The sequence below is a fragment of the Haliaeetus albicilla genome, chromosome 4 (genome assembly GCF_947461875.1).
Source record: "Haliaeetus albicilla chromosome 4, bHalAlb1.1, whole genome shotgun sequence".
In the NCBI taxonomy this organism is placed as follows: Eukaryota; Metazoa; Chordata; class Aves; order Accipitriformes; family Accipitridae; genus Haliaeetus; species Haliaeetus albicilla.
Window position 1 is genome coordinate 13478380 of NC_091486.1, and position 27028 is coordinate 13505407.

General features: G+C 44.3%; 1 protein-coding gene across 4 annotated transcripts in view; it reads left to right on the forward strand.

Annotated features, from left to right (window-relative positions):
* The window catches only part of SEMA5B (semaphorin 5B), a 282708-nt gene that overhangs the window by 230499 nt on the left and 25181 nt on the right, over positions 1-27028 (forward strand). For all 4 annotated transcript variants that reach the window (XM_069780967.1, XM_069780963.1, XM_069780966.1 and 1 more), the window contains 9 exons: positions 6899-7016; positions 13079-13260; positions 16404-16547; positions 18062-18209; positions 19563-19788; positions 20443-20661; positions 22465-22635; positions 23549-23698; positions 24607-24651. In XM_069780967.1, coding sequence (XP_069637068.1) covers positions 6899-7016; positions 13079-13260; positions 16404-16547; positions 18062-18209; positions 19563-19788; positions 20443-20661; positions 22465-22635; positions 23549-23698; positions 24607-24651 — 1403 coding nt within the window. The remainder of the gene's footprint in view (positions 1-6898; positions 7017-13078; positions 13261-16403; positions 16548-18061; positions 18210-19562; positions 19789-20442; positions 20662-22464; positions 22636-23548; positions 23699-24606; positions 24652-27028) is intronic.

Genomic DNA, 27028 nt, shown 5'->3' on the forward strand with positions numbered 1-27028 from the left:
CAACTGTAGACTGTTTTCAGGTTTCTTTATCATCACTCACATTTCTTTCCAAGTTTCCTACCTTCGCAGTTTTCTTTCCCTTCCTAAGTTTCCATTTTAGCATAATTTGTGTTCTTAAATCATCAGCATCTTGCAGAGGCTACATAAAGCACCTGTCTGTGCCCCTTACAGTGGATTTGCTCTTACCTAAACCACCCTCTTTCCTGTATCTACCTATGCCACCAGACTACAGGAATTTGCCATGTTCACACAGAAGTCTCAGATCTGCAGCCCCAGAGCAGAAATGCAGGAGCAGAGCACATCTTAATCTGACAGTCGCCTCCAGACACTGACTGACACAGGGCAGAGACAGGGAATAACACTTGAGTGCACTGATTTGCCCAAGCTGCCTTTCCAAAAGGATGTCTAGTCCCCTCTGCCTCTTTCCATATGGCAGCCCTGGGGGGCATGTTTTCTTAAGGCTCAAAAGCCTGCTGAGGCTAGGAAATGGTTGTGCTTCGCAATCCAGACAAACATGCCCTGCGTTCAGGAATTCCTTCTGGCTATTCCTTTCATTAGGACTTTAATAGTATCTGAGTTTTCTTGTGGATGACTGATCCCATCACTGGTAGTCAGAGGCCCTCTGTACTTTTGTTTTTATTAGAGGTCAGCTTTGTTTGGCACAGTGACAAGAGTTTCCAATAGTGTTTGTGGAGGAACACTTATTCATTTTTTTTAATAACCTGCTTTACTGATGTAAACATAAATCCAGATTTAATCAGAATTTTTCTCAGGGTGGCATTAGTCTTCATATTTGAATAAATGCAATGTTGTTTTATTTCACAGCTTTAAAAATAAAAATAAACACCTATCCAATAAAGAAGTCACTGTTGCTAAAAGATGATGGAATGGGATGTCAGAAAGTAAAAAATGGAATAGTTTGTTGTGTAGATTGCGTGAGGCCATAATCTATAAACCACAATCGATTAAAGTGGTATTGAAAATGGTAGGGCAGGAGGTGGAAACTAGCAAGCCAAGGTCCCTGATGTGGAAAGGAAAATGAGGTGAAACTGCCTCTGAAAATCCTTTGTCTGTGCACTGCTTCTTTCAAATAAGTTACATGTGTTTGGCTCATAAGCAGACTTCAGTTTTAGAGGTCGTTTTACACCTTGGCTTTAATTTATGCATTCAAAACAAATCATGTGCAGAGCAGCAATCACTGATGCTAAGCATGTGTGGGTGATAAATTACACACATACACAACACATGCACACTTCAGCTTCTCTGCCTCTGCGTCCAATATCAAATGCCAAAATACCAAACCTTGTCTGTCCAGATTAACATCAACTGGAGCCCTCACAGTGGTGGTACCTGTGAGCTGTAGTACGCTCTTCCCGAGTAGTGCCTTGCTCCACAAATAGCCCCATTAATTGCTTATGAAGTATGTGGCTACTCATCTTGAGGAAAGGGCAGCAGCATCTGGCATGGAATATGCTGTATTCACGAGCTGAGAAATGAAGCTGCTACTTGACCAGCATCTGACTAAAGCAGCTCAGTTCCACTTGGCTTCTCTTCTCAGTGGGGAAAGATAATGGATTTGTACAGATCACTAACTCATCTCTACAGTTTGAATTTTTAAAGGTATCAAAATTGGAGGAATTGTTTGAAGGTCTGGTGCTTTTTCCCCCTTTCTAATCTTGTTTTCTTAAGCCACGAACATCCTTTTGATTCTTATTCTTCTCTTTTCATGCCATCTGGCTTTAGGGAAGACAGAAGTCCACTCTTCCTTGCACAGGCTATTGAGGTTGTCAGTAATTATGATTTGGTTGGCTGGAAGCTAATATGATTATTTGTTTAGTTCATCCCCTCTGCAGGTTGATAGCAATGGGACAGTAAGCTAACCTTGTCAGGAAATGCCTGTCTGCCAAACAGCCTCATGCTTGCAACAGGCACAGCTAAGACCCCCTTATTGCTTGCAAAGGGCTGTTCCCTCGGCGTTAACTGCTCAAAGAGTGCAACAAACCAGTGTGAAATTCTGAGTTCTTATTTCCCAAAAAAGCAAGGTGAACTCTGGTGCTCCCCATGCTCCTGAGATGCTGAGCACAGATGAGCGTTGCTCAGTGCCTTGCAGGATCAGGCTTATAAATGTTTGCACCGCACCAGTTGATAGCGCTGCTATCTCTGTGCCTCTCATGAACTAACCGGTGATGGCCATGGGGGTTTAAAGGACCAGGTGCTGTGACAGTTATCGTATCTCCCTGGCAAACGTGATGTTCACTGCAGGTTCCTAACTCACCAGCAAAAATGCAGAACCCTCTCCTGGCGCAAGGGTTTTGTGAGCAAACACAGTTTGGGAAGGGAGCTTCGCAGTCTTTGGGTCTGCCCTGCAGAGCCCTACCTCTGCAGATCATCACGTCCTGTCGTTCCATTCCTGTTTGCTTTAAGTCATCAAAGAGGAGAGAGAAAGAGGTAAATGAAAAGAGAGGAAACAAAAACTGGGAGAGCAAGCACGTCCTGGCAGATGAGAGGAGCAGAGTCCTTCAGTGTGAATGCTCTGGATGACAGTTTTGTGGCTTTTGGTACAAAATGGCGTTTTTGTGTGTCTTCTGTCTGGTAGTAAGAATGGGAAGGCGCTCTAGTAATTCTTTCTTCCCTTTGGTCTGTCAAAGCCTAATGTCTTGGGTCTGGTTCTATTGATTTGATGATCCATTTATTACACAGTCTGAAGTTTTAACTCTCAGGGAAAAATGACCAAAAGATGAAGTTATCTAGACCCAGAGGAAATGAAAGAGGGAATGAAAAACTTTTGAACTACAGACGTTTAAGCTTTAATGAAGATTCTGAAAGAAGACGTCATTCAGGCTATTACAAGAAAGGAGATCTTGGGCAGGACCAGCATCTTGGAAGCAGAAGCCTTTTTACAGCACATGTTATTAGTGAAGGCTCAGCAATGCCAGGCTTCAAAGGCCCCATAAAAACTCCTTTGAGTCATAGGTAAGAGTTTCCATTGACTTCAGTGGGCTGTGGATAGTGCCCCACTTGCAGACTCTTAATCCTTTGTGTTATCCCAGATCACTGCTGTAGAAATGATTGCAACAGCCAACAACAAGGAGGCTTACAGCTCCCAAACAGAAGGCAGCAGGTGAGCTCTTATGAGTAAGATCTTATTTTCATGCAAATGTCCTTGGTAAGTGAGAATAAGGAACCAGAGAAAAAAATACCTTGAATAGGAGATACAAATGAAATTGTTTTTCAATTGAGCATTTTCAGTGTATGCCTTTATGCCTCAGATAAGACATTTATTGCGAGGCAATGAATTAAAGTGAATCGCAATTGATGATAATGCCCTGTCATAATAAATCCAACCTCTTAGATATCCGTCAAGAGGTATTCTCCTGAGTCCTCACCGAATACACTACAATTAGTAGACAGCCAGAGGGGAACTGGGGACACAGACCGTGTGGTATCATCACTGTCTTACTTCCACAAGCATCCCACTTTGTGGGATTTCATTAACTGAGTCATTAGCATTAATATAGCCAGTGTTAACCTGCTATGCTTGGGTAGTCTTCTAGGATAATAGGTTCCCTCTACCTGTGTGAATTACGATGGGAGACAATAGTGTGTCATTAGTTCCTTGAGTCATTCCCAGCCTGCCACGGAGGAGACCTAAGTGTGGTGTTCCCTGTACGTATGGTATGAAATCTGGCCCTACCGAGCCAGTGGCAGGAGTCCCATTGCCTTTGAAACATCAGAATTTCATTATAGCATGTAAACTCCTTTGTATCTTATTTCACAGTATTTAAATACTGCCCTCAGAGACTTGGGGTCCCACAGCCTGTGTGAGACTTTTCAGTGGTATCATAATACGAAATGGTATTTACATGTAAACGTTTCAATTTGTGTTCTGAGCACAGGGAAATGCTGTGATATCTTTACATTTTTTCCACACCGTGGTGCCTGGTCTACTAAGAATGACAGCATATTTCTGAAGCATTTTGATCTGTGCATGCATGTATGCATACCTGTACTTGTCTTTTGGTGTGTGTGTTTGCTGGTGTGCTTTTATCTTTTAATGACATAAATAGTGACATATATTCTAAAGATATGGTAAGGATATAAATTAGGGTGGATTTTGAAGTGTTCACTTAAAGTATTTGCCAGAAATGTTATTCTCTTGCAGTAATGCACATTGTAATGCTTTTCCTGCTTACAAAAGGGAAAAAAAAATGGAGCAAATTGTGTGTAAGTAAATACATTCCTCCTCACCCTTAAGTTTATCGCTGTCAGCTGATATAATAGGTTTCTCACCAGAGTTGAGGCAGATGAGTGGGCTCTGAATCCTGAAGGGAGGCAACCAGCATAGCTATTTTGTTTTTAGATTTCAAATGGTTTTGAGGGCCTGCCATCAGATGGGGAGAAGTCCCGGACTTTGATGGTTGTTAAATTACAGAGTGCGCGTTTTGACAACCCAGCAGAGCCCAGGCTGGGTAGGAATTCATTACACCCAGGATGCAGAGCGCGGGATGGACGTAGCTCCCCGCCAACAAGCACTGCACCGGGCTTTTCCCGGGGCCCAGCATCATGGCTTTCTGGCGGCTCTGCAGCTCGGTTACTGATGGCCCATCAGCTGGGGGTCAGTGGCGGCGGCAGGGGACCGCAGGCTGTGATTCATTGAGTGCACCGTTAGGGATCTGTAGCTTGCCACTCTCAGCCAAGAGCAGCACATTAGCTACATGACATACATTATGATAGTGCCAGCAAAGTGGTCAGTGCCTAACCGGGATATATTGCAGCCTGCGGAGTGGCTGAGGGCTGCAGCACAGAACATATGGAGATTATTTCCTGAATTTATGCAGCACATGTTTTCCTATAAATTAAATTCAGAGAAAATGTGTATCATAATAGGGTGATGCTCACAACAGCCTTCCCTGTTATGAATTACAATGACCTCTCTCAACTCGCTGGGTGCCCAGCGAAATGGCTTCATGCAGTTAGAAACAATAGCGTGTACGCGGTGTCAGGGTCTGAAAGCCTGACCAAAAGGCGCTCTAACTAAAAGCAGGGGCTTTTTTCTTTTTTTTCCCCCCTCCGTTGCTTCTCTGCTTCTTCTTCTTCTTCTTCTTCTTCTTGTCTAGAAACTGCCCAGTTTCTTCCTGAAGTTGCCGAGAGGGTGGGCAGATGCCCGGGTGTCTGCTCCATAATTAATTCGGTGCTGCCCTTGCCGAGGGACTGCTAGATGGCAAAGGCAGCTCTGGATGTGGTGGCAGCCCCAGGTCATAGGTGAGGGCGGTGGGGGCTGCCAAAACAGCAGGATGGGGGTCCTTAGCCAGAATAATGAGCAAAGCAGCACGTGTCCCTTCTGTGTCCTTGGACTGAGGATCCCGAGTCTTTTCTAGGCAAATATTTGATGTTCTGTTGCCTGGGGCTGGGGCAAAGTCATCTTTGCCTTTTCCTTGGGTGTGCTGAAGCAGCTGAAGGAAAAATGTAGTAGAGGTAGTCATTGTAACTACCTTCCTAAGCATGAAAGATAAAGTTCCTTACAAGTCTGTGTGTGAAATCTTTAGTAGAGGAAATATAGGAGTTGCCATGTAGGAGCAAACTGGAAATTCCTAATTAAAATATAATATATACACATGTGTATGTATATATATATACACACACACATATATAAAGCAATGGGTATCAGACAGCAAAACAGTCTAGTGTTTACTTTGGGGCAAATGGCTGTGGAGTCAGAACAGACTGATAGAGTGTTTTGAGCTGTGCTTAAGGGACTTGCTTTTTCATTTGCAGCTGATTACAGGCTAATAGGATTTCAAAGATTTCTGGGAGGCAACAGTTCACATCTCATTGCATTTGATTTTTTTTTTTTTTTGATGTTTCATTTATCATACTGATACCTACCCTTAGAAAAAATGTTATTACTCTCCTGTTTAGCTTCTTGAACTGATTTTTTCCCCTTGGTCCCTTGCTGCTGTCTAATTGGCAGTTTTCAAATCATTTGGGTCTTTCGGAAAGATCCTATCAGCCTTTTGTGTGATAGAAGAGAATGGATCATTGGAATAAAAAATAATGTTGCGAATCTTTTTAGTTTTAGTCCTCTCTTCTTTGTCTTTCACTAATACATGCATGATGTGGCTTGTACTGTTATGTTTTCTTAATGAAAATTAACAATTTGAAATCAACTCATGGGAACAACTAATACAGCTGAATTTTATCAGTACAGACTAATTCTGTGACCGACCTTCTCTGTTTAGTGGCAGTAGTAACCCTAGTTATTTTTCTTTAGCAGCTCACATGTTGGGAACACACACTTAGCCTGTAAATATGGATTCAGGAGGAAAATGAATACGGCAGTGTTCAAAGCAGCCAAAAGCTTAGAAATAATGTTCTGCTGTGACTTTTCCAAACTGACATCTTGATGTTGGGATTATAAATGAAACCATTGTTCCAGCAAAGGCCAAGACTAATAGAAAGCCTTTATTACTGGTCCATTGGCTAATTCTGCTTGTCTAACCCCTTTGGATGGACACAGTGTCAGAAAACATACTCACAGAGGTTGCTTTGTGTGAGATTTGGCCTGCTGAGTGATTACATGTGGGCACAAAGATATCTCAATGACAAGTGTTCTTTGACTAAAATTTGTAAAGTCATTTTCTTTCCCTAGGCCTTGGAGAGGAGTGAACTGATTTTTAATCTACAGCTTCTATGAGTGATATTTGCTTTGTGTCCTATCACCCTTCTATTCAGCCATTCTCCCCTTCCAAGCAGGTAAACCTCTGCTTAGAAGAAATAGTTTCTTCTGCTGAGCCTCGGTGCAGTTGACAGCTGTCATATACAAGCACTATACTTGTATACGTGTCTTCAGAGCTAGACAGTCTTAAAGAGCTTTAATCTTTTCTCTTTACACATGCAGGGAATGCCTAGGAGCCAGAGACCCCTATTGTGGCTGGGATAACAAGCAGAAGCGATGCACCACCATTGAGGACAGCTCCAACATGAGCCTGTGGACTCAAAATATTACTGAGTGCCCAGTAAGTGGAAGGAGTGGAAATATGTTATATATACTGGGGTGTGAGTGTGTGCGTATGTGTAGAGGGGAGAGGGAAAGTCAGTGTGTGGCAGCCTGGTGAGGACTGATGGGAGAGCATGGAGAGCCCAGTGGCACATACCATTATCTGTGCACAGCCTCTTGTTTAGAACACAGAGACCCCAAATGGATTTGTTTGCTCCAAAAGAGGGATCCCAAAACAATCGCTCAGTCCTCCTCGTGCCCACCCATGCCTTGAGTGAAGAAGATTGGATCATGCTGTTGGGCTACTGCTGAGAACCATGTAAGCCCCAGATGAAACTTGAGCTTTCTCAGGGCGGCTCCACAGTCTGTGCCATCTCCTTGGCTTCCCTGCACATCGGGGAAATCAGATTAGCTGACTACAGCGTTCTTGGGCAGCGTTCAGTTAATTTTCCTCTTGGATCCCTGAGCTGGGACCGGGAGACGACACTGGTGAAGAAGTCTTGCACTGGCAGGAAGAGGCATCTAGGGAGCAGCAGAGAAACCAGGCATGCATGGGTGGTTTGCAGATGGCACAAAAAGATACAGTATGTACTAGAGAACACAAGGGAAGGGGGGAGTGTAACCAAGAGAGCGAGTCACTTCAGCAGACCAAAGACCAAATCTACGCGATATTGCAAGGAGATGGTCTTCTTTCCTTGCCCTGGTCTTCATCAGATGGAGCAGTTAAAAAAAAAAAAGTGTCTCTTCTTGAATCAGTTTGAGTTGGCTCTCCAGCTCCCTTCCCACACACCCACCCACCCACCTTTGACGACAATATCCAGTTCCTGGCTGTGATCCCCAGAAGCCGTCTGGCCAAATTTAATTCCTACTGCTTGAACTGTTCCTGCAAGGTGGCTGGGGAGGAAAACCAGTCTTGTTAAATAAATTGGGGGGGTGGGGGGGTGGTGGTAGTGGTGATAAATTCTCATTAATGTCCATCGTTATTATCTAACGTCACTTAGCATGTTAATACTGCTAAGTCCAGTAGATAGAGAGAGAGGACTGCATTGGTTATATCTTCAGTATGCTGTTTCTGTCTGGAGGTGCTGGGATGTTTATTCCCCTTATCTTCCTTACTTCTCAGATATTTTCCCAGGAAGTATTAGTCATTACTTCAATCCATCCTCAGCTTGGCAGGCTTAAGTTTTTCACTGCTGGATTCAGAGGCTTGTGTGTTTATAACCCTCTTGTGTTGAATTGGGATGCAGTGCTTCTTGATTGCCCATGCTGTTATCTCGTCCTGCTTAATGTGTGTGTCTGTTGATAGGTGTGTGAGGTGTTAATCCTCTAGTTTGAACATGTCTGCTGTGGTGCACACTAGGGAACAGGCTACTCCAGATCATTGTTTCAAGGTCATAAAAACACACAGAATATTCAGGAGCTTTGGCTGTTCTTGGGGTGCTAGTTTTACATTTGTTTTAGCATTTCCATTGTAGATTATTTTCCATACAGGTGCTCTCATTCTGGTGCATACATCAGCCTTTTGCTCTTTGACTGACAGGCTGCCAAGCTGTTTAAAATCCACATGCAAGTGCTTTCTTTTTCTTTCTCCTCTGCCCCTCGCTGGAATGAATTCACCACTGGCGTGGAGTGGGATGGCTCGTTTAAGCACCTACATTAGCAATACCCAAGTATTTCCTTGTGTTCAGTGCACGATGAAGGTCGTAGTCAACAAAGGCAGGAGTCTAGGACAGCATGTGCAAATGACCACTGGAAAGGTAGGGGAATGCAGTGACCCAGTGCCAAATTTCACTCCTGAAAAAGACCTGTCTGGGAGTTTAGTTGGATGAGTTCCCATCTTAAGAAGTCCTGGCTTTTCTCACCCCACTTTCCTGGGCCGAGCACCAGGCGCTCAGCTGTGCTGGTACAGCTGTATGTGAGATCACAGTCAAGTGTGACATGGCATAGATTAAAAGCACCCCTCCCAAGTAAACTTTTCCTAACCCAGATAATGTCAGTGAGCTCTTCTGCAGCCTAGCCCACAAACAGATGTCCTGGCACAGCTGAGAGACTGGCATGCAGCAACTTTTAAAGCCAGAACTGGCATATTATTGAATTATATCCTACAGGGTCCAGGCATTTGTGTGAGTCAACCACAACACTAACACAACTTGACTGCTGCTCTTGTGCAAACATGCTTGTTCAAAGCTAGTCTGCACATCTTCGTACAGCACTATATTGTATCACAGATTCTTACTCTCCAGCTTTAACATTAAGGGACCTTAGACAGAGGGTTAATCATATAGTGTTAACCTAGTACCTTGGGCAATGGTTAATATATGTTACTACCAGGTAACACCCAGCACCTCCTAAAGGTTCATTGCTAAGGTTGCAATGATGTCAAACATTTTAACATTAAGAAATGATAGGACACATATTGGACATGCTGCTCCTCTTTTTCCTGTATGTGCATGTGTCATATCAGGGAGTTCTGAATACATGATTGCATGCTGTTTATTCTTAGGCTTGGGAGAAGGGAGTGATGTGCTTTTTGGTTTTAGGAAAACTGAAAAAAGCCACATCCTACTCTATCTTACTGATGCCAACATAAGCTACCAGCAGGAAAGGAACTTTAGATTTGGCTAACAAACTCCATTAGCCAAGCTCATGGGGTCACTGTTGATGGTGGTTGGCAAGTGAGGAACTGAGTATTCCCAATAAAGTGTACAGGCCTTACTGGGAGCCAAATGATGCTCTTCATCCCAGTCCCACTCTGCATGTCCAGCAACCCCTTACCTTGGTCATCTGGCATCTGCTCCATGCTACCCCATTTACTTGCTAATCAGTGCCAGTCTCCCCACTCCTTTTTTGGGGTGTCTAGCAGATTTCTACCCTGCTCTCAATTCATGTGGGCTCAGCCAGCCAGAGCTGCAATGCCCAGGATAACCCTGCTCTGGCCCACACTGCATGCCCAGTGCACAAAGAAGACTTCAGGTGCCAGGATCAAAATCTCTGAGTCTCTGAAAACTGAGAATTTTCGTCCCCACCTCCCAAGGACTTTATACCCTAGACAGATTTGAATGGCTTTTCATGGGAACTGCAAAAAGGTGTTAGAAGGACATAAAGTTCAGTTCCTTGCTCTGAACACTAGTTTGTTTCAAGGAAAAGGTTGCTACTGATGGACATTCTTTTTCCCTAGATTTGATTTTAGAAATGGTTGAAATATTTTGACTGAAATTTTGCAGGAATTTTCAGCTTCTATCAAACAGCCAACATGGAAACTTCCAGCTGAAGTAATTAAAACTTGGCGAAGTTATAAACAGTTGACATCTGAATCCTAAGAAGGAGCATAGATGAATTGAAAGAACAAGGAATGCTTCTAGCCTTATCTGTAATATCAGAATGAACATTGAAAATATCCTGGTAGCAGGGGTCAGTCTGAATTTTTAGATCCTGCACTTGAGCATTTAGATGATACAAGGAAGAAACAAAAAGGTGATGCCTTTGGTGGGAGTATGGCAGTTTATAAAATACGAGAACTCTGGAACTGGTAATATTGCGAGGTGAGAGAAAGGCATTTGATCACATGTGTTTTAAAAGATGTCCTCTCTGTCTGATGGGCACTGTGTTGGCTACAAAGGGTTTGCTTTGTAAAGATATTCCTGAAAAAGATCAATGCATATGGGTTTTTATCCCACTTCCCAAGTTTGCTCTTTTGAAGATATTTTTATGAATTTAAAGATGGAATAATAATCCATATGTAATTTCTTAAGTATAAAAACTTTCCACACTCACAACGTGACATGTTTATAAATCTCAGCATTTCAGTTATGGCTGCTTATTTGTTTAATTTTTGGGTTGCTTCCCAGTATCACTTATGAGCCAATAATTATTTGTCAGCTTTTTTTTTTTAATTGAAGCCACGGGCCATATCATACCATTGATTTCTGAACAGAACTCCCTGCTGGAATCAGCAAGGCTTTCTGGCTCAGAAATGAATAGGAATGATCCAATACTTGGATTATGACTTTTGTAAGGCAGAAGGAAAAAGGAGATAAAAATCTAGTATTAAATATCTCAAAGTAGTTCTTTTGATTTTTTCCCCCCTGACTTTCAGCAACCCAACTGTATTGATTTTTGACTGCATTCATGTTTAAAACAACAAATTCAACAACAACAACAAAACTCAGTGTTCTCTTCTCTGGGCATCTTGCCTTGTAACCTGCAGCCCAGAGCAAATTTTTATGACGACATGATAATCTATTGCAAACAAAGGTTTACAACAGATGCTTGAAACCCCCCGACTGCAGCCTGATGAGCGCAGTAACAGATCTAAATTACTTCCATGCCACGGCTGCATATTTCTGATGCTGCTGTAGATGGGTGAGAGGGGAAGATGACAGCCCACCGGAGGTGCATTGTGAGTGTTTAACGTAGTGCCAGACTTGGAGAATAAGCACAGAACAGCGTGTTTCGGAGAATGAGTGTTTGAATGCACTTCTCCCGTGGCTGTGGTTGGCTCTCTGCATGGCTCCCAAGCAGCTCGCAGCCTCTCTGGGCCTCGGTTTCCTCGTCTGTAAAACAGAAGAAATTCTTTTCCCCCCTGGGGCGGCCCAGGGGACTGATCCTGCTGACTGCAGAGCTCAGTGAAGCATGGCACAATGGGGTTTGTCAGTGGTAGCTGGCTCAGATTTGGGGCCAGGGCTGTTCACCGGGGCCCCAGCCTCTTCCTGTCTTCACCCTTCTTTGCGTGTGACACCAAGGCCAAGTCCAGCGTTGCCTTTGCCAGCGTTTTTACCAAAGCTGCTGAGCATCCCACCACCCCATGGGTGACACCGGTGGGGATGAGCCACCTGCAGGCAGCTGCCATCCGTGCCATCCCGCCTGCGAGGGCCTGCGCTTCGGGACATGGGGTGGGAGGATGGAGGGAGCCACCGGGGAGAGGGCATTGTGGTCCTGCAAGGTAGCAGGGAAATAGTTGTACCTTGGCAGGGCCAGCGTGGATGTCTTTCTGCCTCGTGTTTCTGAAGTCAGGAGCAGAGGGGAAGCCAGGGCAGGGGTGTTCAGGGCGGCTTTCCAGACATGGTCCTGGAGTTGCTGGATTTCACAGTAGCGGTGGAGCAGGCAGAAGAAGGCAGCGGTGGCCCAGGAGCGATCCCAGGAGGAGCGGGCAGCAGTAATCTCAAGTCAGCCTTGGCGGTGAGGGCCCTAGCAGCTTACTCCCCCAGCCCTCGGCTGAGGGCTCACTTAGCAGCGCTGGTTAAAACAAGGCACAGAGGAGCAAGCTCTGACACCCTACCTCCTGGAAGGTCTTCACCAGGGCTGAAATAGTTCTGTTTCTCATGCTTTTGGTCTGCCAGTACTACCGTATTTTTACTTCTTTACAGTGCACAGGGAGCTCAAGCCCCAGCCTGCTTGGGGCTGTACAGGCTTGAAGCAAAGGGCAGAAGAAACAGATGGCAGCGTGGTCTGGTCTATAAATTGCCTTGAGATTAATTCTTTCTCTTTAGCCCACTACGTGATCCTCAGCATTAATTCTAGTCACCACCATCTCCTCTTAGCCTTTTAGGCTATGGCTCTACTTAGAAAGGGAGCCAGTTCTAACTGCGTGTTTGGACAGGGCCAAATTCAGCGAGGCCCTGGTCTCAGCCGGTCACTATGGTTATACAAACCCTAACTGGGAAAATATCCTGCAGGAACTGTCCCAAGCACTGCAGAGGCAGGAGCATAATGGAGTGGGGACAGTCGGCATCGGCCGTTGTGCTGCTTGAAAGGCTGAAGCTGTGCAGCGTGGGATGAGGGAGTGTGGTGGTTTTGTGGCGTGGCAGATAGATAGATGCTTGTGCCTGGTGTGCTGCTGGCTGCGTCGGCTCGGGTGCCTGTACGCACACGTTCGGTATGCGGGGTGGAATTTGGAGGGTAAATATTGATGCGGCATTGTCTGAAAACAGCCCTCTGTTTTGAATCCTGCTCGCAAGCACAGACAGCTCCCATCTAAGCTGCATCTTAATCCTCCCAGCAGCTTTGTGTGGCATTTCTATTGTGGGGCTGTCTCCAGAAATGTAAACTTGCTATTAATGACCTTTTTTCTTTTAAAATTAGGTGAAAAACCTGACGACAAATGGAAGACTGGGGCCTTGGTCCCCATGGCAACTGTGTGAGCATTCAGATGGGGACAGCACAGGCTCCTGTATGTGTAGGTCACGTTCATGTGACAGCCCTCGTCCTCGCTGCGGTGGTCGCGGCTGTGAAGGGGCCAGGATCGAGGTCGCAAATTGCTCAAGGTACCTCAGTGTCTTTGTGCGTTTTAGGAAGGGAACGAGAGTTGTGCCTGTCCACAGCTTAGCTCCTTCCTTGTGTTTCTGTGACCACGTTGTTGCATCCCAGCCAAACTGAGGTATGTGAGGTCCAGCTTGAAGTCAGTGAAAAATGAAGAAGCCCAAGGGCTCTAAGAGAAGGGCCTTCAGCCAGGACTCTTGGGAGATGAGCACCCCAAATTAGTGTACACATTAACCTTCCCTGCACTGTGCCTTGACTTCCCTCAACTGTACAGTGAGTAGTAAGTGACCCATCAGGAGGAGGTGAGTAAGGCAGAGATAGTTCTTAGCCAACTGAACAGCAATAAGCTGAAAAAATCCAATAAGCTCATCATTTTTCGGAGTTTGGGTTCCAAGGTTGCATTGCCAAAAGCAAGCAGAGCTCCTTCCGAGCAACACTTGTAAAGACAGGGCCTAGCCTAGCTCCAAGCAAGGCTTGTTTGCCTTGTTCTGCGAGTCTGTGAACTGTCTGCAGCACGCTGGCTAGGTGAAAGCAACAGATCATCGTCTGGCAGGGAGCAGCACTTAGGAGGCATGCCTGCCGGGGACAGCACTTAAACAACACGTGTAGCTCAGCTTGTGTCGAAGTGCTGCCTTTCCAGGGAAGCCTGAAGCTTGTGCTTGAGCAGTATGGAAGCTAAATGTCCTCCAGTCAGGTGCCCAAACATAGGTTTGTGTCCACGTTACCCCACCACCCTCAGACTACATCATGTCGTGACTCAAGGAAAGATGATGCAATAGTGTAAGCACTACTTAACTGGGGTGGGGCCAGCCAGAATTTTGGTAAATATTGGGTCAATACAGTTTTCATCTACTTTATCTTCTCCATAAACATTCATTCCATTGAGGACAGCTGTCTCTTGACTCATCCCTGGAGATCAGTGCTGGTCTTGGCACCAAAAATTCAGCAATGCTCATGTTTTAATTGGCATCTCTCCTTCCAGTTGTGGGCTGTGCTGCGCAAAAGGCGTGCAGTCATTCCTGCCCCTGTGCTGCCACTGTGGGCTGAGCGGAGCTTTCCCCAGGCAGGCTTTTTCTGTCAGTGGCAAATGGAAAGCATGCCAGTGGGATGGGTTTCTCAGCACTGCTCTGATGGCAAAAGAGGCAGGAACGGCTTCTAAGAAGGGGATGAAAAATAGATTATTCAATCTTAAGACATAGGAAAACAGCATGGTTTGAAAAATAGGGACATCTGGTCATCCTACATCCGCCTCAGACTTCAAATTTCCTTTAATTGACTTCATATGGCATTGAGATTTCTTTTTGCAAAGAGGAAGCAGAATGCTTAAAGATGAGTTCTATTAGAAAGCTGGAGATCTGAAAATGGAAGGTTTCTTTATTTCTTTTAAAAATCCTGAAACACAAATAGATGCTGAGAATTGCTGGGGTTTTGAGGAATTTTTAGTAGAAATTACTTTCCCTTTTTTGCTGCAATAACAGCAACCTGCCATTTTATTTTTTCTTTCTGTAATTTTACATATAATCTTTCTTCTGGGTTAAGGAATGGAGAGGTAGTAGGTGGGTTAAAACACGGCAAAATAAGATGGAATAGTAGGATTTTTATATAAGTGAGTTTCTTGTTCTTTGACCTTGTTTGGGGCGGGAGAGGGGAAGGGAAGGAGGGAGGGGGATGAGAGAACAAGAGGAGGAGGGGAGAAACATCTAACAGGGTTCTGAAATAAAGCTGCCAAAACCAGGCAAGAGTTGATAATAAATACAAAAAGTGTGAAGGGCAATGTGGGTTTTAACTTTCATCCTCTGCCCTGATTGGTGCTATGCCAGAAAGTGTTTCTTGCCAGCAGTGTTATTAGTTCAGTAAATGCTTTGAAAATTAACATCTGTTTTCAAGCTTAGCTTTCAAGAACCAGAGAGCACCTGAGTTGTTTTTTGACTAGACTTTTTAGAAAGGCTTTTCTTTACTAAAAAAAAAACCAAACAAATGAGATTTTTTGGCTTAAGGCAGTGAAGTGTCAAGATTAGGCAGTCCTATAAGACAAAGCATTGCCACTGGCTCCATATGAAATGAAACCTGCAGCACAGAAGAGATGAGATACAGTTCCTCCTCTCCTGCTCCAAGGTTGAGTAGTGCTGCCAAATCAGAGGAAGGTGAGCTTTAATAAATGCAAGATTTTAAAGATGAAAATGTTGGGTTCTGTGTAAGCACGTGGTTGAGTCACCGCATGGCAGCAGCGTCACAGGAGCCGGCCGCCTGCACGTGCTCAGCCTGTTGCAGGAGCGAGGCACAGAGCATTTGCCACCTCTGTCGCTGAGCTGTGAACTAAGGGGTTTTACATCACTTTTGCTTCAAGCTAAGTTACCACTGCTCAGCAGAGACGTGATCACTCATTAAACCATGAAACTCGATCCTGCCTCTGAGCTCTTAATTGCCTCTGATTTCTACAGATTTAAGGTCACACTACAGTGACGTCTGCAGGTGGCCATGAAAACTAGAAGCAATTATTGTGTTTTTAAATGAAATTTGAGATTTCCACTTAATAGGATTCAATCCTGAAGGCTTTAGGAAAACACCTAATATTATGAGGTTTGTATATAATAAAATCATGGGAGCTGGCAGTAGTATTGCTGTAAGAGATTTAAAGCATCAGTACCTACTGCATTAGCAGAGGGTAGGTTTTTTACGTCCTTTGGCACAACTGGCATTCGTGAGGCTCAAAACCTGCACTCTTTGTGGAGAAGAGTCCAGGAGATACAACTCTGGGATCAGCCATTGGCTCAGAAAAGTGGGGTTATGAGACATGGGGGAGATGATGGGGGAATAGTCAGGGAGAGTTATAGCAACCACACTGTTGCCCAGCAAATCCTAGGAGGCATTTTCAAAATCATTCAGCATTGGCTTCATTCTCTTCTTTTCCAATTCTTAGAGACTTCAATGGGAGGAAAGTTAGGCCAATGCTAAGCACTTTTGAAACTCCCTTTTCTAAATCTGCACTGATATAAAGTCTTGTGGAAATAAATCATCTCTTCTCCAGTGAGTTCAATGATTCCCTCGTCAGTGCAGTGCCTTACATGTTTTGATGTTAAGCACAGCATTACGTGGGCAGACCGCTAGGTCGCCCTCATACTCTGTTCTCTCTCACCTTCTTTGTTAGAAATGGCGCCTGGACACCCTGGTCTTCCTGGGCCCCATGTAGCACCTCCTGCGGAATAGGCTTTCAGGTCCGCCAGCGATCCTGCAGCAACCCCGCTCCCCGGTACGGGGGCAGGGTCTGTGTTGGACAGAGCAGGGAAGAAAGGTAAGAGATGTCCACAACGCCGTGTTTTCACTTTTGTGGTTATAACGGTAGCACCTGGAAGCAGTGGCTCTTATGTGAATGCAGATTAAGGCTGTTTGGCTGAATGTACAAAGTGGAAGGAGTTGCAGAGCCTGGGAGGGATGAGGCTGCTCACATTTATGGCCACTCTCTTTCAATGAGCCTGTGAACATCAGAGAGTTCAGAGCTGCCTCCACTCTCAGACAGGACCTTTCAGACCTTCACAAGTATTCCTGTCCCCGAAACAGAGGGATGACCTCCTCAACGAAAGGAGAAGCTGTGCCTGCTGTTAGCAGTGTAGAGTTTATAGATATAGTTACACTGCTCTGATCAATCCCTGAGGAGGCAGTTGGATATGTGCAGCTTTCATTGCCAATTGCACCATTCCTAAGTCTCTATTAATTGTGCTGATGCACCAAAAGAAGTTCAAGACAAAATACAGCTTAGCTCACAGATTCAGGGTTGAGTTTTTGCAGGGCTTGACATCAGAAAAACATCTTCCCCCCCCGCAAACTAAGCAATTTTCATGCAAAATCACTAAAAGGCAATACTTTTTGAACCTACAGAGCCATCTGCACTATTACACTTCTTCAAGCCCAACCCCTCATTAAACACATGCTTTAAGGCATCCCAATTTGGTTTCCAGATTTGACATTTCATTAAAGGCCACCTCTGCTTGGCAGTAGGCTGTTGTTTGTCCCTTGAGTGGTCACTTAAGACAGATCTCTCTGCATTTCTCAGAATACAAAGGGCAATTCATTTAACTTCCTTGATTCAGGACATTTTAATGTTTGGTTTGATTTGTGGCCATTCACAATGGTCCCTTTTGGGTTTTAAAGACTACATCTGAGTCAATTGCAGTCCTGTGTGATTCAATTTGAGAACAATATTGATTAAAAAGCTGAACAAAATTAAAGTTACCTTTTGAAAAGGGAACATGAAATAGCATTAATTTAGGGCCTGCTTTTAGATGCATATAGCATCTAGTTCGTCTCCAGTTGCAAACACTAGTTTCTTAGGGTCCAAGCAGCGGTAAGGGCCAGATCATGTGAAGAGAAGATTGTCAAGCGTTTAGCTCCTGCCATTAGTGACAGACCACTGTTGAGCTGACCTCCCACTAGTCATCCCATTGAAAATATGTACCATCCACTCTCTCTCTTTGTGACACATGGGCTTCAGCTTATTAGCTCTTTTGTGAATTCAACGCATAAAAGATTTGAGTTTAGAGCATTTTCAAAAACTTGATCTTGACTGTTTACTCCAAATGTCTCACTGAGGTCAGCCTGCTTAACCATTCCCCATTCTGTACAAAGGGTACAGTTCTCTGCTGTCAACGGGAATATTGCTAATCTGATTGTTGTGTCAGCCTTCTGCTGGCTTTCTGTGCATGCATGAATTGCACCCAAATGCAGTGTGCAGTCTTGCGTCCATCACCACTTTGACCCTCGGATGTGCTGACAGGGGTATTTTTTGAGCAATGCACTTTCTTCTTTCAGATTCTGTAATGAGAACAGTCCATGTCCATTACCGATTTTTTGGTCTTCATGGGGTCCTTGGAATAAATGTAGTGTGAATTGTGGTGGAGGGATTCATTCAAGACAGAGGTCCTGTGAAAACGGAAATACATGTCCAGGCTGTGCTGTGGTATGTATTGTTTATTGACATTGCATAAGGGGCACCTATTGACATCTAGCATCTAGAAACTTGGTATTTAACTCCTCTCTCCATCTTGGTTTTATTTCTCAAGCTGGAAGAAAATGCTATCCTCAGCTGTTGCTAGAGGGGATGCTGAAATGAACTGGGAGGCAGAGAGGTGGCAGATTCCCAAAGTCAGTGAAGCTGGTGTGAGAGTCAGTGTGTTTGTGTGTGTACAGATGGGGACAGTCTGGTGTACAGAGGACTTCCTTAGGCCTCTATAGGCTTAGATATCAAGTCCTTTACCTGAAAGTGTTATACATTTTTTTCTTTGGTCCCACTCCCAAGGATGATCCTATTGAGTCAAGGAGGCCCTACACGCATCAGAAATGAGTCTCACTGTCATACTTGAGCAAACAACAGGTCAAACACCTAGTGCCAGTGAAGCAATGGCTACCCATTTTCTCTCTTTATTTTCCCTTTCATATTCTGGCAGCTGTTTCATGCAGCTGTTTTAATTAGTTTTGTGGAGAGTCTTCTTTCAGTGTAAGCAGATTTGATCTGGAACCTCCCATCTGTTCACAAGCTGTTTGGCATTTACTCTAGAATCATGAAGTCCTGAAGCATTAAATTTCTTTCCCTCTGTCAGAAAAGACTGGTTTATTTATTTCTTTTTAAACAAGAATGCAATGTTTGTCACTGGAATTCCTCCCACTGGCAGCAAGAATTGTAAAGACCCCAAATCACCCCATCCCCAGCCAGGCAGAATGTTGTCTGTACTCAATGGGTGCTCTACACCAAGGATGGCAAATGGTTCACAGCCCTCACCAGAGAGTTAAAAAAAGCCAACCAAACGAAAAATAGCTGTAAAAAGAGATAATCTAAATCCACCTTAAAAATAAAACAATAAACTTTTTAAGGAACAAACTTTACTGACATTTTGTCCTCATGGGGCTCCTCTAGGCTGACCTGAGAGCAGCATCTCAGGGTCACAGCAGAAAACTTGTTTGCTGTTATTGTTATCTATTGCCTGAATTATTCTTCTGCCCATAATGTACCAAGCTTTTGAAGCCCCACAGGACTTTGAGTCAGCAAAGAAACACAAACCTGAGGGAGACATAAAAATAGCAAGCATAGTTCACCCTTGAGGTCCATCTGAAGCTATGCACCACCACTGCCTCCATAGTCACCACATTTTGTGCTGTGTCCAGCACTGGTTTGTGTCTGCGAGGTCACATAAGGTGGATGGAGGTTGTTTTAGATCCAGAGCATACCCCCTTATTTTCTGGAGTGTAAATAAACCCATCAGTTAGGCTGCTGCGGTTTAATAAGTAAGGAGAGAGTGGTTTTCCTTCCTGGCAGGAATATAAGACGTGCAACCCAGAGAGCTGCCCAGAGGTGCGCAGGAACACACCCTGGACCCCTTGGATGCCTGTCAACATCACGCAGAATGGTGCCCGCCAGGAGCAGCGCTTCCGTTACACGTGTCGTGCTCAGCTGTCTGATCCCCACGAGCTGCAGTTTGGGAGGAAGAAAACTGAGAGTCGATTCTGCCCCAATGATGGCTCAGCAGTGTGTGATACTGACTGTACGTCTTGCCAGCTCTGGGGGACCATAGGGCAAGCCTAGATTTGGTGGTGGAAGGGGGATCCTCTCAGATCAACAAGAACCTGATTGTGTCTACATAAGTCTCAACATGTACAATTAGTGTCCCTGCAGAATGGCCGGGATGGAGTGAGCCCTGTGACTTAGAGATCAATACAGTTGTGAGCTCTGTGCTTATGGCAGTGTATAGACTTGTTCTTGCTACTGCCAGGCTGCCCCAAAGAGAACAGGCAAGTAATGAGGGTGTATAGAAGAAAAGAGCCATTCTACAGGACAGTGTGTCTTTACTCTTCTTTCTCTCTGGAGGTCCCCTTGTGCACTGCCTCTGGGGTTATTCCCTTCAGTACCGCTGTGATGCAAGGCAGTGTCCTGAGGCACAGCCTCAACTGCCACAATATGCTGCCCAGAAAGGTCATATGAAGGTTATCAGTAGATTCAGTTTGTGTGTGTACAGATTTCTTTTTGTGTCTAGCTTAGCTGTAACCCTGTGGAACAAAACTCTTGCTAAGGGCTTTCAACAGAAACTCTTCCCCAGGGCACACAAATCCTGATTTTATTAATGAGCTGAAGCCATTTTTAAAAGCCCAGCAACTGATTGATTTGTGATCTCGTGGTGTCTTGTTTGTTTTCCTTGAAGCTCTTGTTGATGACCTCCTCAAGACTGGTAAGACTTCTGCACGGATTATCAATGGGGGCTGGTCCTTTTGGGGGGCCTGGTCTTCCTGTTCCAGGGACTGTGAGTTGGGCTTTAGGATCAGGAAGAGAACATGCACAAACCCTGAACCTAAAAATGGTGGCTTGCCCTGTGTGGGGTCAGCGATGGAGTACCAAGACTGTAATCCGCATCCCTGCCCAGGTAACCATGATCATCTTTCTGCATGAAATTCAGAGGTGTTCTTCCCTATCTTAATGGTAGAGCCACAAAAAAAAAAATAATCAGTATTTCCAAGCTGCCTTTTTTTTTTTAATTTGGGGGATTTTTCCTTAATTTTTTTTAAAGCTATTGTAATGACCCATGTATGTGATTTTTAGTGCTATGACTTATGTTTCACCTTGGCTCAGAGGGTAACACAGCCACATCCTCTAGAGGAAGTAGTATTGTGGCTTGTCTAGCAATTTTTTGCTTCAAGGTTTGATGCTCCATCCAGTGGAGGGCATCACGGTGCATCTGCACCTTGCTGAGGAGACAGGCTTAATAAATGTGGCTTAATACTGTGTAGAGATGCTTGATGTGGCGGTTCTTCTTGTGAACACTTGTTTCTTCCCCCTCTCCTGCTTACGTATTGTTCTTGCGATGGGCATCTACTCTTGACATCAGTTACCATTTCCTGCACAGCCAGCAGGGAGTATTCTTGCCTGGTTTCCTGGTTTTCGAGTTTGTCTTCATGTTTATGTTGCACTCCTGGTCCAGAATAGTAATAATAGGCCATTGACTACTGTATTCTCTCTCACTTATCCTTCTCCTTGCTCTGTAATAACTATCTATCTAAACTAAATTTAAGTGATCTTACACAAATTACCTTGCCTCTGTGCAGTTCTAGCAATTATCTACCTCTGGCAATATAGTTTGTGGCCTACACTTGAAAATGCTATATTAGAATAGTATTATTATGATTCTAAAATTCAATACAAAGATAAAATTCCAATGCAGATATGATCAGAATGTGCAGCAAGAGCATAGCAAAAGTGTCAAATATTGCACTCTATGACTTATAAAAAGAAAATAATTCTAGCACTATAAAGGCAGCTATTAGTACTATTTTGGAAGCTCTCAGTGGCTTTTCACTAATGTCTGTGCCCTTCTGTGCTGTTTTCTCCCCTTGGACACTATGATGTTTTACAATCTGTTCTGAGTGCATGATTACTATTTCTCTGTGTCTCCGTCTTTCCCTGCCTCACTCAATGTGTATACACAAATCCTGGGTTTATCTTGCACTAAGTCATCAGGTTATTATATTCTGAATTAACGGCATGTGGACCTGCAAATCAGGCAGTCTAGTAGCCTGACAAGGGGTGGGGTGGGAATCAGGGATCCTAAGTCCCTCCCTAGTTTAATTATTAAGCTGTTATGGGGCTGTGCTCAGATCATAGAATCATAGAATGGTTTGAGTTGGAAAGGACCTTTAAAGGTCATCTAGTCCAACCCCCCCTGCAATGAGCAGGGACAATAAATAAAGCCTCTGAGTTTCTGTTTAGTGAAGGTTGGAATTAGTGGACTCAGGGGCCCCCACAGAATGGTGCCATATAAGCTCCACTTAAGTTTTACAGCACTTTTTTCCCAAGTAAATCTGCTGTTGTTGTAGGTGAAGCGTCAGGAGACAATATAATAATAACAACGTTGATTTCTAAAAAGGTGTAGAATAGAATAGAATGGAATAGAATATTTCAGTGACTACCCTAAAGAATATGCACTTTATGATGCAGTGTCTTTTTGTGCATAGACTTCATTCTGCATCCATAGAGTGCAGCACGTTTGTACCCTCTCTTGATATGAAGTTCTTGTTGTCAGGCCCAAATGTCCTGGGGTGCAAGAAACTGCTAGCTAGTCTGGGCAGGGTGGATCTGGAAGGTGAGATACCGGGACTCTCCAGCTTTGTCACAGTGAGAGGAGTAACCAACAGCATCTACCTTTCTCTCCTTGCTTTTCAATGTCCTTCAGTGAAAGGCTCATGGTCTTGCTGGACTCCTTGGTCTCACTGCTCAGCAACCTGTGGAGGAGGACACTACCAGCGCACACGGACTTGCACCAATCCAGCTCCGTCTAGCGGAGAGGATATCTGCATTGGTCTGCACACCGAGGAGGCCCTTTGCAACACGCACCCATGTGAAGGTAGCCAGTTCTCGTCCCTGCTCCAGTTGGCTTGGGCGGTGCTGGGAGCAAGGCTCATCTGCAAAACGTTTAAAAATTAAATCAGAAACACCACCAGTTAAACACTTTTCTGTCCATTCACTAAATGTCTATTGAGCCAGGTAAAAAGGAGACATCCCAGTGTTCAACTGCTATGCATCACCTTTCTCTTTACCTGTTCACTAGCCCATGCTCTGGCATTCTGGTGCTGGACAGGAAAAACCTTGTTAATAGCTGATCCATTTAAAGTAATTGAAAAAGCAGGAGCTTGGTTCTTCAATGTGGAAGCTTACAAGACAAACAAAAGGAATCATGAAGCATCAATCTGTACAGCTGCTGAAGGGACAATCCTTCCTTTTTCTCACTCAGGCAGATGAGCATGTGCTACAACTCAGAGGACAGGTTTTGGATCTGTGCTGGTTTTGAACCACCTCTGTGTACTTTCTGATCCAGTGCAGACTGACTCCTGCCCTTAGGAACCTCAGCAAAACTCTCTAACTGCTGTAACTTGTGCTGACTGCTTGAGGTATCCCTGGGAGGCCACCTCAAAACTTGAAGGTCCTGGTGCAACATTGCCCCGTCCAGCTCCTTGTATGTCTTTAACCAGAGAGCCGATATAGGAACTTTTAAGACAACTCCATGCTGCACAGTGCTCCACCAAGGGTTGGTTCAGTCCATATTAAGAAAACTACAACTTGACAAGTAGGGTATGATGCTTGCACTGTTATTTGTGTTGAGGAAATTAAATCCACTAAAGGCCTCTGGATTAGATGTGCGAGAGAGGCCCAGGCCAGGATCTAGACATCCTTCAGGAGGGGAGAAGTTTGGTATCTACAAGGGAGCCTTTTCCTTCTTGGTGACGTTGTCTGTGTGTTTTCCTGATCTTGGATTTCAGGTGGCTGGTCAGAGTGGTCAGAGTGGAGCCTGTGTAATGAAGAGGGCATCCAATACCGCAGCCGTTACTGCGAGGTACACAGCCCAGACTCTTCTCAGTGCATCGGAAACAGCACGCAGTACCAAGATTGCCTGTATAATGAAATTCCTGGTATGTACAGTGTCATTGAGGAGGGAGAGGGTGGGCCAATTCAGGAGAGCAGCTCGTGCCCAGACTGTCAAGCTAGGCTGAGATTTTGTCTACTATAAATTGCGTTTGGATGCTTCTAGAAAAACAAGCAAACAAACAAATATGTTATAAACTCCCTTGTGGCAGGCACAGGGTAACTGGCACACCTTTAAGGCAGCTTAGCATTTCTTTAAAACAGAATTACCTAGATCTGTAATAAATAACTAGTATTCCTTCACCTGAATTGAAGCTTTTAACCTTACATAGTTCATCTCAGGCTTGGTTATAAAAATTGTCTCTGTTCTCAGCATGGATATGGGCAACAGAAGGTCCTTGAGTTCAGGTATCAAAAGAAGTATCCCAAAAGAGCAAAGAAATAAGGTGAGGCAGATGGAGAAAACTGGTGTGTGAAGTGGGGAGATTAATCAAGGGTCTAACAGCGACACTGTTGATGGACAGATGGTCATCAACATCTTCCACCCTGTGTTTTGTGGAAATTTAATCTCTCAGGCAAATATTTGATATGGGTCTCTACTGAATAACCCCTTTACACATGTTCTTTTCTGGATTACAGTGCCCTGACTTAAAAATCTGAGATCTCTAGGCAATGGTATTCTTCTTTTTCATGGTTTTCTCAGCTATCTTCTTTCCCCTAAATTGAAGCAGCTAAGGAGTGATCAGGTAACAGTACTGGAATTGTCAGGTCTTTGGAGAGGTTTTGTTGCATGTATTTCACACTCTGAGTTTATGATTTGATTTAGAGAGACTCTCAGCTTGCTGCAGAACATGTGAGCACCTTCTCGTGTCTGGAGCACAGGGGGTTTAATTACTTAAAGAAGTAAAGTGATGGCAGAATGACAATTTTCTCCAATCCTCTTCTCTTTGTTTAGTGATCCTGCCAGCCTCCAGCATTGATGAGAGCACGAACTGTGGAGGTAGGGTACCACTAACTATATATCTTATTTTTATCTTAACCTGGCTTCTTTTCTCCCTGTGCAGTATCAACCAAACCATTAATCTATACAGCTCATATCCCACTGATAGCCTTAATTCCACTGGAGTCTTGCTGTCTGAGTCAGACTGGAGGAATGTATCGCATGTCCACTTGTCAGTTCCAAGATTTTTATTTATTTGGGGGTTTGGGTTGGCCACTGAGACTCATTAATTACCAGGGAGCACATTGCTTGTCTCTCTACCCACAGGGTAAATGGTTCAGGAGAAAGGAAGGGATATTCCTCATTCCACCACTGTAAGCCTCCAGCTGTTTGGAGGCAGGTGTTTTTAAATAACCTATAAAGATTTCAGTGAACAGAGTCTCTTAGACAGATCCTTTGCTGATATAGGAAGAGATTAGAGTTCATACTTGTCCTCCAAGCACTTCTTTCCATTTGAGCCCTCACCTCTTACAGAATTGTGTCTCCTTTCTGCATGTAACTTGGAAAGATCCAGTCATTAGTGTCACTTTTCCACTTCCCTAGGAACCCCTATGATAAAAATGCAGACTGAAAAAAATGGCAGGTTCCTTCGACATTTTAAAATGCTAGTTTCACACTAATGACCATGACGATTCTTGCTAGCATCACATCCCTGCTTTCCTGAAATCTAGATGATCTGCAGGCTGCCAAAATCTCTTCTCCCTGTGGAGATAGTGGCAAAAAAAGGCATGCTGCCTGTGGCACGGAAATGCGGCCTCTCGGTTTGTGACTGTGGGGCAATCAATGGAATTAAGATTTCAGCACCTGCAATGTAACAGTTGGCTTTCTGCGTCACTCCTTCTCCCTCAGAGGGTGCAACGTATCTGTGTCAGTTCCAGGACTTCTTGCTATGGCTTGCACTCTACAGTTATGCAGTGTATCCACATTTCCTTCGTTTACCACCACCATTGTATTTGCTGTTGCAATCCATGGTTTACCATAGCTAATATTATTTATTACTTAGTGTTCTACAATATTTGGTGAAGAAGCCAATCAATAGGAATTCTGTTGATGCATCTCAGAAAATCTATATTTTCAAAGTGATGCACCAGAAAGCTTCCCCCCTGGGGACTCACATGCTGCAAACAAAATAATTTGGTTTTTTCTCTAAGATATGGCTAAAAGTCACCTGAAAAATCAAATGGGTCTTTCAAAGGTGAGAGTGAAATGTAAGAGAGCTTTATGTTTTAGAAAGGATTTCCTACTGTACTGACTTGCAAATGAAGCAGTTAAATGAAATAGTCACTGCAATATAAACAAAGCTGGGCAGAAGGAGAATGTGGCAGAGTGTCATGTGGCGTTACTGAGTTGTAGCTCTCATGAGTGATGTAAAGCAGGCAGAGGTTTTTAGAAAGGAAGTGTCTTTTTGGAAAAGTCTTGTAACATTTAGTAGGAAATTATCATCTTTCTGCTGGTTTTTTGGACCATCATCCAAAACACAATAGAAAGTGGTAATCTTGCAATAGAATTTTATAGTGTGGTTTAAAAAATAAATGTAGCTCATCATTCTAATAAATTCTGTATGTTCCTTACTGTAATTATGATTGAAGTGCATTACTTTGCTGTAGAACTCTATTGGGTTTGTTCTTTTTAAACTCAGGGGGATATTTTCTAACTAAAGATTAGAGGAGAGCTGTAGACTAATGGGCAGAATTCTCTATTTGAAAAGCATATCAGTTAAAATGTAAGATGGCACCAAAAAAATGCACACCGTGATCAGACTAAGAATGAAGCCCATTTAAAGCCGCTCTCCGAGTAGTCCCTTCCATTTCTCTGCACACAGTCAAGTCAACACAGCAGTCTGTCCAAATGAATTGGCTTTTTAAGTATTACAGGAATTTTACCGCTGCAGTCGCCACCGAGCCGATGTGGCTGTCCCCTGGGACAGCTGCCCTGGGGGGCCAGCAGTCAGGGCCTCCCCCCCAGGCACTAGGGCCCCTGTCATTCCTGTTTGAAAAATGACAGAGCAAAGGCAGAGGAAAGGCAGCAGCATTTAGAGTCACCCTCGCTGATTCTTTTTCTGTAGATTCCTCCCTGCGCATAGCAAGAGACAGCAGGGTCATAAAGTTTTGCCACCCATGATTGCCTCTGGTGGTTCGTTAACTTGGTGGCTGTAAAGGTCGCTACTGTTTGTTCTGTTGTCAGTGGAGATCTGTTGGTGGTTGGTTTTACCATGGGATTTGAGACTCTCTGAGGTGAGAGAGGAATGAGGAGTACTGTTTGACTTTGTCTTCCCCCCACTGGCCAGAGTTGCGAGTTAGGTACCTCACGGCGCGTGGGATGCACAACTACAGCTCCTTCCAGAGGTCAGCGCTGTGCTTGGAGGGTGCTGCTGCAA